The 17363-nt window shown below is 52.1% G+C and overlaps 1 protein-coding gene across 3 annotated transcripts in view; it reads left to right on the forward strand.

Moving 5' to 3' along the window:
• The window catches only part of POLR1A (RNA polymerase I subunit A), an 82844-nt gene extending 66026 nt beyond the window's left edge, over positions 1–16818 (forward strand). For 2 of the 3 annotated variants that reach the window (XM_015433461.4, XM_074011316.1), the window contains 7 exons: positions 3620–3746; positions 5011–5121; positions 5763–6068; positions 6984–7184; positions 8366–8483; positions 9028–9192; positions 9553–12786. In XM_015433461.4, the coding sequence (XP_015288947.3) occupies positions 3620–3746; positions 5011–5121; positions 5763–6068; positions 6984–7184; positions 8366–8483; positions 9028–9192; positions 9553–9653 (1129 nt within the window). In that variant the 3' untranslated portion in view covers positions 9654–12786. Of the gene's footprint in view, positions 1–3619; positions 3747–5010; positions 5122–5762; positions 6069–6983; positions 7185–8365; positions 8484–9027; positions 9193–9552 lie in introns of all 3 variants that reach the window. The other variant, XM_005575390.5, reaches the window with a different exon arrangement.
• Positions 16819–17363: the final 545 nt, after the last annotated feature.

Genomic DNA, 17363 nt, shown 5'->3' on the forward strand with positions numbered 1-17363 from the left:
CATTTGGGATGGTGGGTCTTGGGGTGGACGAGCTTGGATGTGAACTCAATCCTTTGGACGGGGGTCACTGGCCCGGTGCTTCCTGCCCCAGTTCATGAGCCCTGGGTGAAGTTGTTGACTGGGCCTTGGGAGCAGCTGCGTTGGTGCCGGCCTGGGCTGAGAACGTTCCTTCTGTCGAGTGGTCCTCCGTGCTATCTGGGCACTGGGCAGAGTGGCAGGGGAGTGCTGTGTGCACCCACTTGCCGGCTCCTTAATTAACAGCAAGGAACATAACTACCAAGTGCGGGGGACATTTGTGCTGGCCTGGCAGCAGTTTTCTGAGAAATGGGAATTCAGATTTCATGGCCTCTTGAGAATAACCAAGGGTGGGCGGAGTTAGATGTTCTGCCCCAGTTCTGTTCACAGGAGGCCCAGGCCTGCCCAGCAGATAGGTTGGCATGAGGCCGGCGCCAGCCTGTCCTGGGGTTCTTTTTACTTATATTACCTCATGGAATTGAAAATAGGAAATCACTTTTTAAGACTTCTTCCTGATGAGAGACAGCCCTGGCTTGTTCCCAGCCGTGAAGTACTTTTTCACCTCCTCCCTGTGTTTCACTTGTGTGCTTGAAAAGCCGTGAAAAATAAAGCCATGCGCGGTGGCTTTCGGTGGAGGTGGCCTCAAGGACTGAGCAGAATGGGGCTGAGGGGTTAGGCAGAGCTAAAAGATGGGGCCGTGGATGAGCCGGGTATGGTCTGGACTCCCTGTGTCAGGCCCCAGGCAGCAGAGCAGCTGCGTTCAGGCCTCTGGCTGCCCACAGGAAATGGGAGGAAGTGTGAGTGCACTTTCAAAAGAGCAGCCGACCCCCAAGAAGCTTTTTCTCCTTCCTTTCTCCCTTCCCTCCCCTTTCCTTCCTACCACCCTCCTTTTCTTTCTCTTTGCCCCCACCCTCCCTTCTCCCAGCTGTGGGGTCATGAGACTCTTGACAGAGCCTGGAGAAAAAAAACACGAGACCGATGGTTCCCTAGGTAGATATATACAAGCATAGAAGGCCCCCCAGATCTCTGCACTGGCACCTGTCACGTTGACTGTTTGTGTAAATTGTCTGGCAGGTGGCCGGGGAGGTGAAGTGGGAAGAGCACTGAGCTAGGAGTTAGGGGCTGTAAGTTTTGGCCTCCGGTCCCTAGCCATGAAAAGACCGAGCTGCGGGTCTGTAATTGTAGCTTCTGTGAATCTGACTTTCCAAACAGCAGGTGGTGGAGCTGTTGCCAGGCGCATTCAGAAACCGCCAGGGGTCATGTGCTCTGTTTGTAATTATTTACGTGGGATGGGAGGCTTCTCTGCCCCTGCCCTTCCTGTTCCCTTTCTGTTGCTACATTCTGATGAACAGCACAACCTTGAGAAGGCAGTCACTGTGGACCATTAGTTCCCCTGCTCTTGGCAAAATCACAGAAGGGCAAATTGCACCTCCAGGAAAACTGGCACAATGATCGCATGCCTACCACTTACTCACCAGGCGTTCATTCTGCCTCCTCACCTCCTATGTTCTCCACAAGTCCTGGTCACCAAAAGAGGCAGGGAAGGCAGAAAGCATTCCCAACTGGGGAAATCAGGGAGGGCTTCTTGGAGGAGTTACAGCTGCTGAGGAGTTACAGCCTTGAAGGATGGGTACAGCTTCAGTAGGTAGATATTGGCCAGGGAAGTCGCTGGCAGAGTGAGCAGCTCAAGCAAAGGCCCAAAGGGTGCACAGGGTGGAGGGAGCAGATGGGCAGTTAGAGTTGAGGCCGGATGTGAAATGCTGAGAGCAAAAGCATCAAAGCCGTGACATTGCCACAAGTTGAGACAGGCTTGGGCGCCCAGCTGTGGGAAGCAGCCCTGTGTGTGGCAGCAGCTGAGCCCCGCACCCCCACTCCGCCTCATTCCATCTCCTCCACTCTGCACAATAGCCTTGGGCACGGAGTGAGAGTGATCCATGTTGCAGATGAGATCAAGGCCCTCCTCTCCAGTCTGTGGCAGGATGAGGACTTTCACCTGAACCTGTCCTTACAGAAACATCTCTCCCGTCCTCTCTTTCCAATGGGATTGTATCTTTCTAAAGTCAAGCCCGGCCTCCTCTCATCTAGCCATCCTGTTCCTGTCCCCAGTGCCTGGTAAACAAGCTCTTGTCTGGATTAATGGATGAGGGGGCTTTTTTTCTGCCAAGGGCAAACTATGTACACCTTTAAAGAGTTCAAAAATAATATTGGGGTCCAGGTGCGGTGGCTTACGCCTGTAATCCCAGCACTTTGGGAGGCCGAGGCAGGTGGATCACCTGAGTCAGGAGTTCAAGATCAACCTGGACAACATGGTGAAATCCCGTCTCTACTAAAAATAGAAAAATTAGCTGGGCGCGGTGGCGCCTGCCTGTAATCCCAGCTACTCAGGAGGCTGAGGCATGAGAATCATTTGAACCCGGGAGACGGAGGTTGCAGTGAGCCGAGATCGCGCCAATGCATTCCAGCCCTGGGGGATAGAGGGAGACTCCATCTCAAAAAAAAAACCAAACAAACAAATAATAATAATAATATTGGTTAAGATCAGTGGCATTCTTTTGTTTTTAATGAGCAAAATAGTATACATTTGACCTGCCTGCTTTTCAAATGAAGACTCTAAGCTCCTTGAGGGCCTGGAGCCTGTCTTTTCCTCCTTGCTTTGCCGCCAGGGCTGGCACATGCTGAGCACAGTATAGGCGCTCAGAGAAAATGGGATGGTTGGCTGCATGCGTGAGGACCTGATTCTCACAGTCACAAGCCGCCCTTTTGGTGTGCTATTCTGGCCTGTTGGAAAAGACGGGCAAGGGGTTACATGAGGAAAGAAGTGGTATGGAGGGGACAGGATGGATCCTAAGAGGCCCTAAAAATAGATGGCTCCAGAGGAAGGGGGAGGGGGCCAGGTTCTGAGCTTCAGGTTGGTTATCTTTTAAATTGGTGTGGTTCTAACTTGTTGACACAATTCATTGCCACAAGCTAAGTTATCCCTGCCCTTCGAAATTCTGATGAGCCCTTCCGAAGTCGTCGTCGTTTCATCACATTGCTGGGGCTCCCACACCAAGGAGATGGGAGTTCTCTGGCTGGAGCAACACCACCTTCTGGAGATGCTGCAGGTGGTGGGCAGGGGAAGGTCCTAGTCCTGGGTGGGGTTCCCCTCTCCTGCTATAGACTCTGCCTTCCTTGTTAGAGGACGACCACAGCAGCACCTACAACTGTCCTTCACCGAGCACCCACTCTGCCAGGCCCTGTGAGAGGAATCAGACATAGGGTTGTTTCTCATCGTTAGCAAAGAAGATGGCAGAATATGTAGTAATTACCATATTTTCTAGACAAGGGGCTTAAAGCTGAGGAAGGTGCCTGTTGTACTCATACTCCGGGAGTGGCAGTGCACATATTGAGACCAGACCTATCGGGCTGTGGAACCGGTGTTCCTGACATGCCAGAGATGGTTCCAAAACAGTGGGTAGGGAAAAGTGAATGGCTAGGAGAGGCTGTGCCTCCATCTCATGCACTAATCCCCTGTGGGAATCCCTCAGCGTCCTATCCCCGCAGTGAGGGCAGGGCTGGACATGCTGGTACTGCACAGGGCTTTGTGGCTTTCTTCTCATTTTAGATTCTTTAAACTTCTGATGGAATCCATCAAAAAGAAGAATAATAAAGCATCAGCCTTCAGGAATGTAAATACTCGAAGAGCTACGCAGCGGGATCTGGACAACGCTGGGGAGTCAGGGAGGAGTCGGGTGAGTGAGTCCATGGGGATCACTAGGGTCGCACAGGGAGAGCCCCCAGACTGGGCAGGCACTGTGCCTGTTCTCTGCTCCTCCAGCCCTGTCCTGGTGCTGGCCCGTCTCCTACCAATCTCAGCTTTTGCCTGCTGTTCTGAGACAGCCCAGAAGCAGCATTCACTTCTTAGCCTGATGGGCCAGGCAGGTGAGGCTGCCAGGCAGCATGGTGTAGCCAGCCCCGGGGCGGGCCTCTGCATCATCCTCTGCTCTCTAAGACCCCGCCATAAGTGGTCTTCATCCTGAGGAGGGACTCAAGGTCATGGCGTGCACTGAGCCTTTGAAAGTTCTTCTTCTGGTTTCCCTTGGCTCTGCCTTTGACTTGCCTGGGCAAGATGAACTGAGGCCCACCAGGGCACTGGCAGGGACCAGAGAGGTATCTGGAAGCAGGGAAGTTGGGCTGCAGTGATAAAAAGGGGAAGAAGAGGGGAAAACCAGTAGGAGCAAAATAGTCCAGGAATAACTAATCAGACATCTGCCAGGAGACCCAGGAGCAGACCAGACCTGAGGGTGGTGTGGGAGCAGGTTCCTGGGTGCCGTCTGAGCCAGCAGCGAGCCTGCTCGGGTTGGGGATGACGTGGACTGGGACTGCCCCCAACCAGCTCTGTGGTCTCAGTTGTCTCCTCACCCCTAAAATGAGGGGCTGGCCTACACCAGGGAAAATGCTAGGTCTCTCCTGTTTGGTGAGTTCACCTGCTAGCTCGCTCAAGCACAAGTGGGCATGGACTATCTTTAGAATGCTGCCTGGTCTTAATTCTTAATTCACCCAGAAGGAAAGTATAAAAAACTAGGAGCCAAGTTCAGGAGGAGAAAGGAAGAGAGATTCGGTGTTCCACAAGATAACCCTTCCTCCTCATCCCCACCTACAACTGCGTAGATCAGAAATATTTGGAACAATATTTTACACCATCTTCTTCTAAGAAAGCAAGTCCTGGCACTTTTTTTTTAATTTTTAGGCATGAAATTTTGCAAGTAAGTAGTGCATGGAAAGATGAAGACTGAAGGGAAGGAGGCCTGGGATCCGGGGCTGGACAGAGTAGATGCCGGTGGACGAGTTGGGTTGAGTGGCAGTGGACGGAGGGTGGTGGCTGGATGGGGGAAGGGGTCAGAAGAGTGGGGCATGGATGGATGGATGGATGGATGGGTTGGTGGGTGGATGGATGGATTCACTGAGCACTAGATATTGGAGTTAATCTTTTTCTTCCTTGCCCACAAACCACAGGGAGAGCAGGAGGGCGATGAGGAAGATGAGGGACATATTGTGGATGCTGAAGCTGAGGAGGGGGACGCCGATGCCTCTGATGCCAAACGCAAGGAGAAGCAAGAGGAGGAGGTGAGAGACCCTGTGTGGGGTGAAGGGGCTGTGGTCCTGGCCCCCTTCCCTGTTAACCTGGAGGGATTATCTCCCGGCACCCAGGCCACACCTCTGTGTCATGCCATGAACCCACAAGGAACCCTGAAGCTGCACCTGCCTGCCCAGCACACCTCTCTCTTGAGAAGATGGGGTTCATAGGGTGGGAATTTGGCACAGGTCCATTCCAGGACTGCCATTTACATCTGGCCATCCCTGGACTTGAATCAGACTCAAGGACCCAGACAGGCTTCTGGCGAGAAAAAGTCAGGCTGCCTCTGGTTTTTACGATGAAAATACACTTCTCTCTCCTCCCGCAAACCAGTCCCCTGCTGTCATTATGGCCGAGGGAACTTACTGGTGAGTGGGTGCACCAGCGAGGGCCAAGCGAGGGTGAGCTCCACCTCTGTGGGGGGCTCAGTGGGACAGAGAGGTGGCATTCTCAAGGCAAAAGGAAGAAGAAAGACCAACCAGGCCGGAGCAGAGGAGCCGGGAGTGTGGAGTAGGTGGGGCCTAGGTAGCCCAGGCCAGCCAAGGCTTTGCAGGGATCTTTGTTCCACAGGCAGAATCCAGGTAGATGGTGGGGCCCCAGGTGACAGAGCCTGTGCTCCCTTTTCTACCAGGTTGATTATGAGAGTGAGGAAGAGGAGGAGAGGGAGGGAGAGGAGAACAACGATGAAGACACGCAGGAGGAACGAAATCCGCACAGGGAAGGTGCTCGAGAGACCCAAGAGCGAGACGAAGAGGTGGGCTCGGGCACTGAGGAGGACCCGGCCCTTCCCGCCCTCCTGACTCAGCCCCGGAAACCCACCCACAGCCAGGAGCCCCAGGGGCCCGAGGCCGTGGAGCGCCGGGTCCAGGCTGTGCGTGAGATCCACTCGTTCATAGATGACTACCAGTACGACACTGAGGAGAGTCTGTGGTGCCAGGTCAGTGTGGCTGTGCAGGCCAGGGCTTGGGTGGTTGGTCCAGCTGGCCAAGTGCCTGTGTGGAAGGGGCCTGCTGAGCTCCCCTGCACAGCTGGGCAGGGGACAGCCAGCACTCCCCATGGCCTCCCACTCAGAGCACACCCGGGCCTCCTGTTTGGGGCCTGTGAGAGTCATTTGTTCTTTTTAATCCCAGATCCCTTTAGGGATCTGTAAACCCCTTTGCCCCAAAAAAGGGCCCACACGTGTCGTTTTCAAACCCCTAGTAAGCCAGTTCTCCAGATCTTTCAAGACACAACGGACTGATCTACCAGGCCCTTTAGGTACACCACCTCCTTTAATCTTCAGTACAACAGACATGTTAACATGGACCACACATGTTATAGAGACACTGTTCGTGCCCTCAGGCAGGGACACTTCAGTTCCCCCCACACACAGCCCCTGCCACCATCTTTTTAGGGATTTCATGCTTCCCTTAAAGCCTGGATGGTCTGGATGCCTAGACATGTGCACACATTTAATGCTTTGTCTTTCCTTTGATCCAGTTAAGTGGTTCCCAAGTGATGGGGTAATAACAAGAATCACTGATGGGATTGCACGCGTGAAACAACACGTACGGTGCTTTGTGGTCTTTAAGGACATTAAGGGCAGTGCTGAGTGGATGTGAATCTCAGCGTTGTCACCGACAGCTGTGAAAACAACCCCACTGTTTCTCCCTTGAATCTGGGGGACTGGAGATGGCTGACCTGTGCGCAGTTGAGCCATCTTCAGTGTTCAGACTACCTGCCGGCTTGTCCAGCAGAATCTCCTTCCCCCAGCCAGGGAGTTCCTGAAAAGGCTTGGAAGGAGTCTCGCCCCAGTCCTCTTTGTGGGGACTGACGTGGCTGTCTCCCTACCCAGTTCTCCCTCGTTTTGCAGGTGACTGTGAAGCTCCCTCTGATGAAGATCAACTTTGACATGGGCTCCCTGGTAGTATCTTTGGCCCATGGTGCTGTCATCTATGCGACCAAGGGCATCACTCGGTGCCTCCTGAATGAAACAACCAACAATAAGAACGAGAAGGAGCTTGTGCTAAACACAGAAGGAATCAATCTCCCAGAGCTGTTCAAGTATGCAGAAGTAAGCGTCCCCCCCGACAGGCTGTCTGCTGGCCTGGGACAAAGCAGTAGCCCTCACCCCACATTGTCTCTGGACCCGGCCGCTGGGACACTCGCTCCAGCTGATTTACTCTGGCCCTTCCTGAGCCGTTCATGCTTCCAGGCCACATTCCGCAAACCAAGTGTGTGTGCCCTCATCCGCCTCCCGGGGATTCCCGGGCATGTTAGCCTCATTCAGGCCCCCAGTAAAGCACCCTGCTGAACTTATCCCACCCAGAGTCGCCCGGGCTAATTTGAGTAGTTTTTTCCTTGAAATTAAGACCCTCCCGAAGTGGGGTTGTAAGAAATCCTTGCTGCATCGCCTGCCTAGATGCTGCTTGCTTTATCTGGTAAAGGGGGTCCCAGGGGTAGAGGTGCCCTGGCATTCCTGTCCCACCTACTCACCACTTCATCTGTTCTTTCCTCTGAGCTGTGTCTCCAAGTTCTCCCATTTCACTGACTCTCCCAGAACCTTCTAGGTTTCCCCCACAGAACACTGAGGAGCTGGGGCCCTCTAGCCTAACCCCCCGACAAGTCTACAGTAGGCTGGCAAAGCTCCCCCTGCCACGTACACTTCTGCCTCCACCAATGACCACCCTGCAAAGTCTCCTGCTCCCCGAACCCTTTTACCAAACGCTTACGAGAGGATGAGCAGGGAGGATTGGCACCTGCTGAGAGTGCAGGGTGAGAGGCTTCTCCAAGACAGCTCAGCCGCAGCCTTGGCCGCTTGGTGAGGCCCAGCAGATGCCTGTGCCGCTGACCGCACGTGCACTCCATGCACCCTGGAGGGTGTGTAATGTGTCGCTGCTGGGGGATCTTTCCTCGCTTCCCAAGGGAAGCCTTAATCCTAGTAAATAGGTCTGTCAGTTTAAAAATAAGAAGAAAAAATCCGTTTGTTCCTACTGAATAGTCTAAAGCGTGTCTGAAGTTATCCCTGGATTCTTGTAATGACAATACAGACCTTGGGCCCCGGCCAGCGAGCCGTCAGCAGCTCTGCCTAGCCATTTCCTTCTGCTAATCCTGGACCACCTCTTGACCACTTTGTCATCAGCTCTACCAAGCTGCCAGACACAAGGAGAGAGAGAGCGGCCATGGGGAGATATGCAGGCAGAAGGGAGCAGAAGGCCAGGCCCTCTAAATAAATCCCTTCCTTCCTCTCTCCAGGTCCTGGATCTGCGCCGCCTCTACTCCAATGACATCCATGCCATGGCCAACACGTATGGCATCGAGGCCGCACTGCGGGTGATCGAGAAGGAGATCAAGGATGTGTTTGCCGTGTATGGTAAGAGGAGCTTGCAGATAATACCCTGAGGTCTGGGCGCCAGTCAGGACAGCAGAAGGCTCAGGGCAGGAGGGCCAGGACCATGTCAGCCCAGCACCGAGTCAGTCCAGCACCAAGGCGAACACTGCAGCACGGGTGCAGTGAGTGCACCTGTAGGAGACTGCAGATCTGTGAAGAGGTGACATCTCCCATCATTGGGGCCGCTTCAGTGCTGTCTCATCTGCTGGTCCCTTAGAGGAAGCTCCTGATTGATGACTTGGCCCCATCCTGCCTTTGGAGTTTCAGTTCCCGAGTGAAAACAGTGCGGTTAGATCCTCATTTCCTGTGCTGCTGGAGGGAAGCGGGAAGCAGGATGCAGGGGTCAGGGAAAGATGCCCCAGACCATGGGGAAGGGTTAAGTAGCGTGAGCAGGTGGCAGAGCTGCAGGGGAGCCCGAGTCTAACTCCCGAGCCATGTGCTGATGTGGAGGCAGCCTGGCTTGTGTCTGCTGACTGTTCCCATGGTCACTGCTTAATCCCTTCTGATTTTACCTCCCGTGTGACAGGCATTGCGGTCGACCCTCGCCATCTCTCCCTGGTTGCTGATTATATGTGCTTTGAGGGTGTTTACAAACCACTGAATCGCTTTGGGATCCGGTCAAACTCTTCCCCACTACAGCAGATGACGTTTGAAACCAGCTTCCAGTTTCTGAAGCAAGCCACCATGCTGGGTTAGTGTGTGGGCAGGAACCCTGGCCTCCCCTCTCCTGACCACCCTGGGCACACTGGCCTGCCCATGGGCATCTTTCCATGGTTCCTTGCGCACCAGTGGGATCTTGGGATCTGAGGGAAGCAGGGGCAGCTGGAGGGGGCTGAATAGCAGAACGACAGCTGCCTCTACGCTTTGAAGGAACAGGAAGAGGGCCTTCCCCTCTCAAGTGCTAGAGCGCGGTTGCTTCGTGATCCCATCAGCTTCAGAGACTCAGGACCCACCTGAGTCTTGAGGCTTCAGTGTTTAGCCCCACAGTCCCCTCCCAGCATTCCCAACTTCCACCTCAACACCCTGACACGTGCTCTTGTGTCTCTGCCAGGATCCCACGATGAGCTGAGGTCTCCTTCTGCCTGCCTTGTGGTCGGGAAGGTCGTCAAGGGCGGGACAGGTCTGTTCGAGCTCAAGCAGCCGCTGAGATAGTGGCACCATCTCCCCAGCTCCAAGGACCCTCAGGGAGGGTGTGGCCCAGCCCGCCTTCTGCATGAGAGGACCAGGAGACTGGAGTCCAGGGCAGTTCCAAGTGACAGTACAGAGCACAGCAGCGACCTTGGGCCTGAAAACAATGGGCCTCTGAGCTGGGCCAGTTTCACCTGGAAAGTGACAGAGTTACTCATCCTTGCCCCTCCCTGTCTCTGCGTTTGTATCAAGGTTTACCAAGTCTTCTGAGTCCCCCTAGATGGCTGGGGCCTCACCTGTGCTGCAGGAGGCCTCTGTGGCATAAGCCCTAAGGAGAAGCTCTGATTCACTGAGAAGACCAAGGGGAAGCAATGCTTTGCTGCTGGGGACCCCAGGCACCTCCAGAGTAGGGAAGCGGGGTTCTTTTGCTGTGAGTGGCCAGGGACAACAGACAAGATCCCCGGGGGCTCCCGATGAGCAGGAACATGGAGCCTGCTGCCCAAGGCCTGCTCCTTCCGGCTGCTCCAGCCCCTGGGGGCAGAGTCCACAAAGAGTCCCCATCAAGACTTCTTCCCTGAGTCAAGTACAGGGTGGCACAGTCCTCCACCCACCCAACCTCTCTGCCTGGCCAGGGTGGCAAGGTGTCTTTCTAGACCTCATCAGCCCCAAGGCTGGGGGCAGTCGCTCCAGGGCTGCAGCAGTTCACTCCCGCACATAGAACCCAGGTCACTGCTGGGGCGATTGAACAGGTTGCCTGACTTTTCTCTGCTGTCAGTTTGGTGTGGAGGCCTATATTCTGCCCCATACGCCCCATAGGCCCTGCTTATGGGAAGGAACACAGGCCTTCACCCAGAGGACTGTGCCGCCCTGTACTTGGTCGTCCACATTCTGTCTCCCTCTAGCACCAGCAGCACATTTCCCCGGCATGGACAGAAAAGACAGAGAGGACTTGTGCAAAGGCTTTGTAAAACCAGAGGCTGCTATTTTTGTCTACTGTTATTTCAGCTCAGGGCGGGTAATAAACATCATTGGAACTAGCTATTAGGAAAGAAAAAAACTTGGATTTTTTTAAAACAATTTTTTCCCTTGGTTTGCAGTTTCTGCATTTGGATTTGAGAACCCAGGACAGGGATTTTCTTGGCACAGTCAGATCTTGGGTCCCTCTTCTGTTCTTTCTTGTGTGAGGCCTTAGCGGGAAGAGCTCAGCCTCTGCAGCCTTCTGCACCTCTGCCCCTGGCCTGCCTCTGCAGTGACCCCCTTCCAGAGCTAGCTGCTGGCCCCGTGGCCAGGAGAATCACAGGGCAGGAGCCTTTATGCAGAAGCTGTGCTCGCCTTGGTCTGGGGTGGGGAGGCTGCTGCTGTGACCTCGAGGGTAGGGTTGGGGATCAAGGGAGGCCTTGTCAAGGGAGAGTGACCATGTTGCTCTCTACAGACACACAATAGGACCCAGCCTGCACCTCCTACGCCTACACTGGGGAAAACCCAACAGAAATCAGTACATCCTAACAGGGTCTGCGAGGTTCACCAAGGCATGGCACAGAGGAATATGACAGTTTTGAGGCAAGCAGGAAGGGCCCAGCCTGCAGGGTAAGGCATTCATCCTTTGAGTTAAAGGGCATATTCACTTGATGATTTCTACACACACTAGAATTATGAGAGATTGTCCTTAAAGGAGATCACAAAGTAACCTGGTGACTGTGACACATGGTGAATGGGTAAGTATTTGGTTCTGTGGGTTCCATCTCTCCCAGGCACTGAGGGCACAGAGGCGAAGGAGCAAGCCCTGCATATTGGCAGGGCTGTGACCATCACACTTGGATCAGACCTCCAACCTGTGTTGGGATGTGAGGGATGCCCTCCTGCCCCACCCATCCACATGGTTCCTGGGCAGCTCTGTTTTATTCCTGTTTGTTTCCTGATAGATGCGTATTAAGGCAGCATGTCTGGTTTTTAAACATACATTTGGGAGCTTGCACATCCTGATGAGCAAGGACTCTCACTGTGGTCGCCTTAGGGGATTACACGCTCACTTTCGTGGTTCTCTATGCTCAGAAGCCTCTGAGAGTGGCCTTGGCAGTTTAAGGTGGCAGAGGCTTTGGAGTCTTCTCAGCACTGAAAGTGCCCATTGAGGATGCATTTGAGTTTTGGAAAGTAGGCCCAAGTCAAATCTGATGGATGGATTCAAGAACATGGATTAAGCTGCATTGTCATTTTTAATCAAAATGTAGTGGAGATTGATCATCTGGTGGGGTTCACAACTTTTCATGAGAGCTGTGAGTTCTTTTTTGAGACGGACTTTTGCTCTCGTTACCCAGGCTGAGTGCAATGACACGATCTCGACTCCCCTGCAGCCTCTACCTCCCGGGTTCAAGCAGTTCTCCTGCCTCAGCCTCCCGATTAGCTGGGATTACAGGCATGCACCACCACGCCTGGCTAATTTTTGTATTTTTGTTAGAGATGGGGTTTCACCATGTTGGCCAGGCTGGTCTCGAACTCCTAATCTCAGGTGATCTGCCCGCCTCAGCCTCTCAAAGTGCTGGGATTACAGGCCTGAGCCACCGTGCCCGGCTGGAGCTATGAGTTCTTTCAGAATCCTGAGATGCCATTAGCTAGCCACTGTTTGGCCATCCTTCTCACGTTGCCCTTTGGGGTGATATCCATACCTACTTGCTTGCTTCTAACAGTTTTTTTATTTGTTTTGTAGAGACAGGGGTTTTGGTTTATTGCTCAGGCTAGTTTCAAACTCCTGGGCTCAAGCGGTCCTCCCACTGTGGCCTCCCAAAGTGTTGGGTGGTGTGAGCCATCGTGCCTGGCCAGTTAATTTTTGTTAGTGTCTCTTTTCTGGGTTCTCACCAGAAACGCTATCAGCATTCCCACAGATATTCCTGTGAGTCTTTGAAACATTTTCTATCCTGCATCGAGTAAGAATAAAACCGAGGAATGGATGAAGCACCTTGTCTCATCCCCAGTCTGGAACTTGAACCTTCCTTTCTCTCCACTTTGCCCTACCCCAAATAATATGTACAAATGTCTGTACCCACTGAGCACGAACTCCCCATTCCTTTCACTGCCCCAGCCCCTGGCAACTACTGTTCTACGTTCTGTCTCTGTGAACTTCACTTCTCTAGGTCCCTCATACACGTGGAAAAGTACAGCATGTCTTTTTGTGACCGGCTTATTTTGCTTAGCATAATGTCCTCAAGGTTTATCCGTGCTGTAGCATGTGTCAGAATTGCCTTCTTGCTTGAGGCTGCTGATACCTCATCATGGGTATATACCATATTTTGTTCAATCACTCATCTGTTGGTGGACACTTGGGTTGCCTCCACCTCTTGGCTGTTGCAAATAATACTGTGAACATGGATATACAGATATCTGAGACCAGGACGGACGTTCACACCTGTAATCCCAGCACGTTGGGAGGCCGAGGCAGGTGGATCATCTGAGGTCAGGAGTTTGAGACCACTCTGGCCAACATGGCAAAACCCCGTCTCTACTAAAAATACAAAAATTAGCTGGGCGTGGTGGCGCGTGCCTATAATCCCAGCTACTGGGGAGGCTGAGACAGAAGAATCGCTTGAACTCAGGAGGTGGACGTTGCAGTGAGCCGAGATTGCGCCACTGCACTCCAGCCTGGGTGACAGAGTGAGACTCTGTCTCAAAAAAAAAAAAAAAAAAAAAGTCTCAGACCCTGCTTTCCTTTGAATATATACCTAGAAGTGGAATTGCTGGATCACATGGTAATTCTTTAATTTTTCTGGGGGAACTGCCGCCCCATTTTCCACAGCAGCTACACCATTTTATGTTCCCACCAACGGTGTACAACAATTTCAATTTCTCCACATCCTTGTCCTTGGTATAGTAGCCACCCTAATGCATGTGAGGTGCCGTCTCGTGGTTTGGTATGGACTGTGTTTCAATCAGATGTTGGGAGCCTAAAGTGTTCTGCACCTGTGGAGAGTTAGGAATCATGTAAGGAGTGTCTGTTGCTTGCCAGTCTTAAAATTTTTAGTTTGCACTTGAATCAGGGGCTATAGGAGTCCAGACTGCTCTTGAAATAGGACAGACTGGTCGTTAAAGGCTGGTTTTGTTGAGTCTTTCATCGTTGAGTGATACCACCTCTGCAGATGGCTCAGTGGGGCAGCCCCTTACCACAGCCTGCCCTTGAGGTGGTGTACTTTAGACAGGTCACAGAGTTGCTGGGCCTACCACAGGTCTCCTGACCCTGGTGCAGTTTCTCTTCAATCACAACCACCAAAATAGTCAAATATTCCAAAGTTCCTACACCATCAACCTCCATCCCACTTCTGTCCAGAGTCCACTTAGAGGCTCTCAGTTTTATACCTTGGAAACACTTAGGGAGCTTTTTAAAAAGATTTGATTCTGTATTTTTAGTAGAGACAGGGTTTCACCCAGCTACTCAGGAGGCTGAGGCAGGAGAATCGCTTGAACTGGGGAGGTGGAGGTTGCAGTGACCCGAGATTGCGCCTCTCCAGCCTGGGTGACAGAGTGAGACTCCATCTCAGAAAAAAAAAAAGAAGATTGATTCTGGCCAGGCACAGTGGCTTATACTTACAATCCCAGCACTTTAAGAGACCCAGGCAGGAGGATCACTTGAGCTTAGGAGTTTGAGACTAGCCTGGGCAACATAGTGAGACCCCGTATCTAGAAAAGTTAGCCAGGTGTTATGACATGTGCCTGTGGTCCCCGCTACTCAGGAGGCTGAGGTAAGAGGAGCAAGTGAGCCCAGGAGTTCAAGGCCGCAATGAGCTATGATCGTACCTCTGCACTCCAGCCCGGGTGACAAGAGCGAGACCCTGTCTGAAAAAAAGATTGATCCCAAGGCCTTGCCCAGAGATTCTGATTTTATTAGCCTGGAGTGTGACCTAGGCATTAGAAGATCTTCAAGAGAGTCTAAGGTGCAGCGGAATTGAGAGCCACGGACTTAGAAAAAGCCCTAAATTGTGGAAATGCGTGGCCACCGTCACCACCTATCAATACGATGACATCTCAAGGAATGAGTCACTGGCCCTAGGTTTCTGCAGTAAGATCTTAAGATCTGATCTCTGCCCCCAAGTGAGTGCATGTGTGGTAAAGCTGTCATAGTGCCATGACAGATGTCTGCAAGGACTTTACAGTGGAGTCCAAAGGATGCTACCATCAGCTCCACCTGGGGCTCAACAAAGCCTGAAGGAAGAAAGGGATGATGCTTCCAGCAGAAAACTGGAGGCCTGCAGCTCTGCCAGCCCAGCACAGAAAGGCCATTTGTCCAACTTGAAAGTCCCTGCCAGTGGGGGCAGAAGGAGGGAACTCGGCCAGCCAGCATTTCCTACAAACAGCTCCATGAGAGGTTTCCACTTAAAATGCTAAATCATAATTATTTAATAAGATTTGTACCTTAAGTTCTTTAAGCAGCATCGCTGTCCTACCACGAGTGGTCATCAAAGAGCAGAGTTTAACTCAACTCTGAGTTACCCAGCAGGGTACCTGGGTAACTACCTGGGTTGAGATACCCAGCAGGCTTCATGTGCATGTGCACACTGCCCCCTGATAGGACCTGGTTTATTCACAGGCTCAGGTGTCACTGCAGCTCCTCAGTGACGATCTTCACGCAAGTTGGACTCAGTGGCCTGGGAGGTTTGTTCCAACCCCCAGATGCCTGACCATTCCCATCCTAACCATTCCCTCCCCCATGCTGCATCCATCCAACCTTGATCTCCACTGTGTCCCAGGAACCCTAAGATGCACAAGCTATGTGGGTCCTGCCCTCACAGAACTTGTAGTCTTCTGCCCCAAACAAGACGGTTCCCCCTCATCATGATCAGGCCAAAAGTTAAGGTACCCAGCAGGCTTCATGTACACGCACGCTGCCCCCTGATAGGATCGTGCCTTGCACTGCTGGCTGCACTCTAGAGGGTGCTTTGTAGGAAGGACAGAGTGGAGAGGACAGTGGGGAGGTACTTAGGTGTTCAACGGCCAGAAGGGAGGGAAATTGAAAAAGAATCAAGAGTCCAGCCATCCCCTCCCCACCTTCTGCCCCCACTTCCACCCTGGCTGCTGGCCCTTTGCCCTTCAGTATAGGTGATATAGGTGTGGGTGTGCGGTTCCAGTCACAGTGCTGCCTCTACGTATTTTGCAAGTTGGGGTCTTCCTTCTTCAGAAGGCCTGGAGGCTCTGCCAGATGCTGCCTGCTGCAGTGTTCTCACGGGAGCCAAGGCAGCCCCGGACCTGTAGCCTCCCATGTGACAGAGTTTCAGACACCACAGTCCTCAGCTGGACCACAGTAAACACTTGCCTTCCCCAACCCATGATTCTTGCTTAGAAACACGAACCTGGTGTTCCACGTGCATTCAGCCAATCAAACCTCAAGAATGTGATTGAGCAATGAGGCTGCGTTCTGGGCAAGACACTGAGCTCTGAAATAAGACTTTTCTTGGAATCTCAGGCCCCCAACTTACAGTGGGACCCTAAGAAATGCACTTCAGTTTCCTTTTATGTAAAATGGTGATAAAATTAATTGTGTTCATTAAATCACACACAACTATCCATGTGTACCTGTATACTAAGTGGTTCTCAACTTGGGGCAGTTTGCCCCCCAGGGGATGTTTGGCAGTGTCTGAAAGTTTTGGTTGCTACTGGAGGGAGGTGCGACTGGCATCTAGGGAGTGGAGGCTAGAAATGCTGCTAAACTACAGTCCACAGGACCGTCTCCACAACAAAGAACTGTCCAGCCCCACATATCAATAATGACGAGGTTGAGGAAACCCTGCCACATACACATAGATGCAGGTTAACATTGTTTATGTTACAAAGTGGAATCATTTACATTTTAGCCACTCTGATAGATGAAACAGTGGCTTTTTTTGTTTTTGTTTGTGTTTTTTGAGACGGGGTCTCACTGTGTTGCCTAGGCTGGAGTACAGTGTCACAATCACGGCTCACAGCAGTCCTGAAGTCCCAGGACCAAGAAACCCTCCAAGTAGCTGGGACTACAGGTGCACAACATCAGGCCCAGCTAATTTTTTAATTTTTTGTAGAGACAGGGTTTCACCATGTTGCCCAGGCTCAAACTCCTGAGTTCACATGATCTGCTGCCTTCACCTCCCATAGTAAGCCACTATGCCCAGCCTCATTTGTACCTCAGTTTGCAATTCGCTATTAATAAATCTAAGCATCTTTTCACATGTTTACTGGTTACTCTGATTTGCGCTTCTCAGAACTGCCTATTTGTATCCTTTGCCCATCTTTCTGTTGGGTTATTGGTATTGCTTTTGTCAATTTTAAAGAATTGTATTTACTATAGATATAGATAACCTTTTGTCACTGTGCTAAACATTTTTCTCCCAAGGAATTTAGTGCAGTCCCTGCATTGTGTAAAACCTTGAGTAAAGATGTTAGCTCTTGGCCACCCAGGCCAGTGGCCACCTTTAGACTTTGGCTAGGGCTTCTGGAGCAGTTTTTTTGTTTGTTTGTTTGTTTGTTTTTGTTTTGTTTTGTTTTTTGAGATGGAGTCTCTGTTACCCAGGCTGGAGTGCAGTGGCACGATCTTGGCTCACTGCAACCTTTTGGAGCATTTTCTAAGGTACATAGATTGATTGAAAAAGCACGGCTGGGCATGGTGGCTCACGCCTGTAATCTCAGCACTTTGGGAGGCTGAGGCAGGAGGGTCACTTGAGGCCAGGAGTTTGAGACCAGCCTGGCCATTATGGCGAAACCCCGTCTCTACTAAAAATA

This window comes from Macaca fascicularis, chromosome 13, assembly GCF_037993035.2.
Source record: "Macaca fascicularis isolate 582-1 chromosome 13, T2T-MFA8v1.1".
Taxonomy (NCBI): Eukaryota; Metazoa; Chordata; class Mammalia; order Primates; family Cercopithecidae; genus Macaca; species Macaca fascicularis.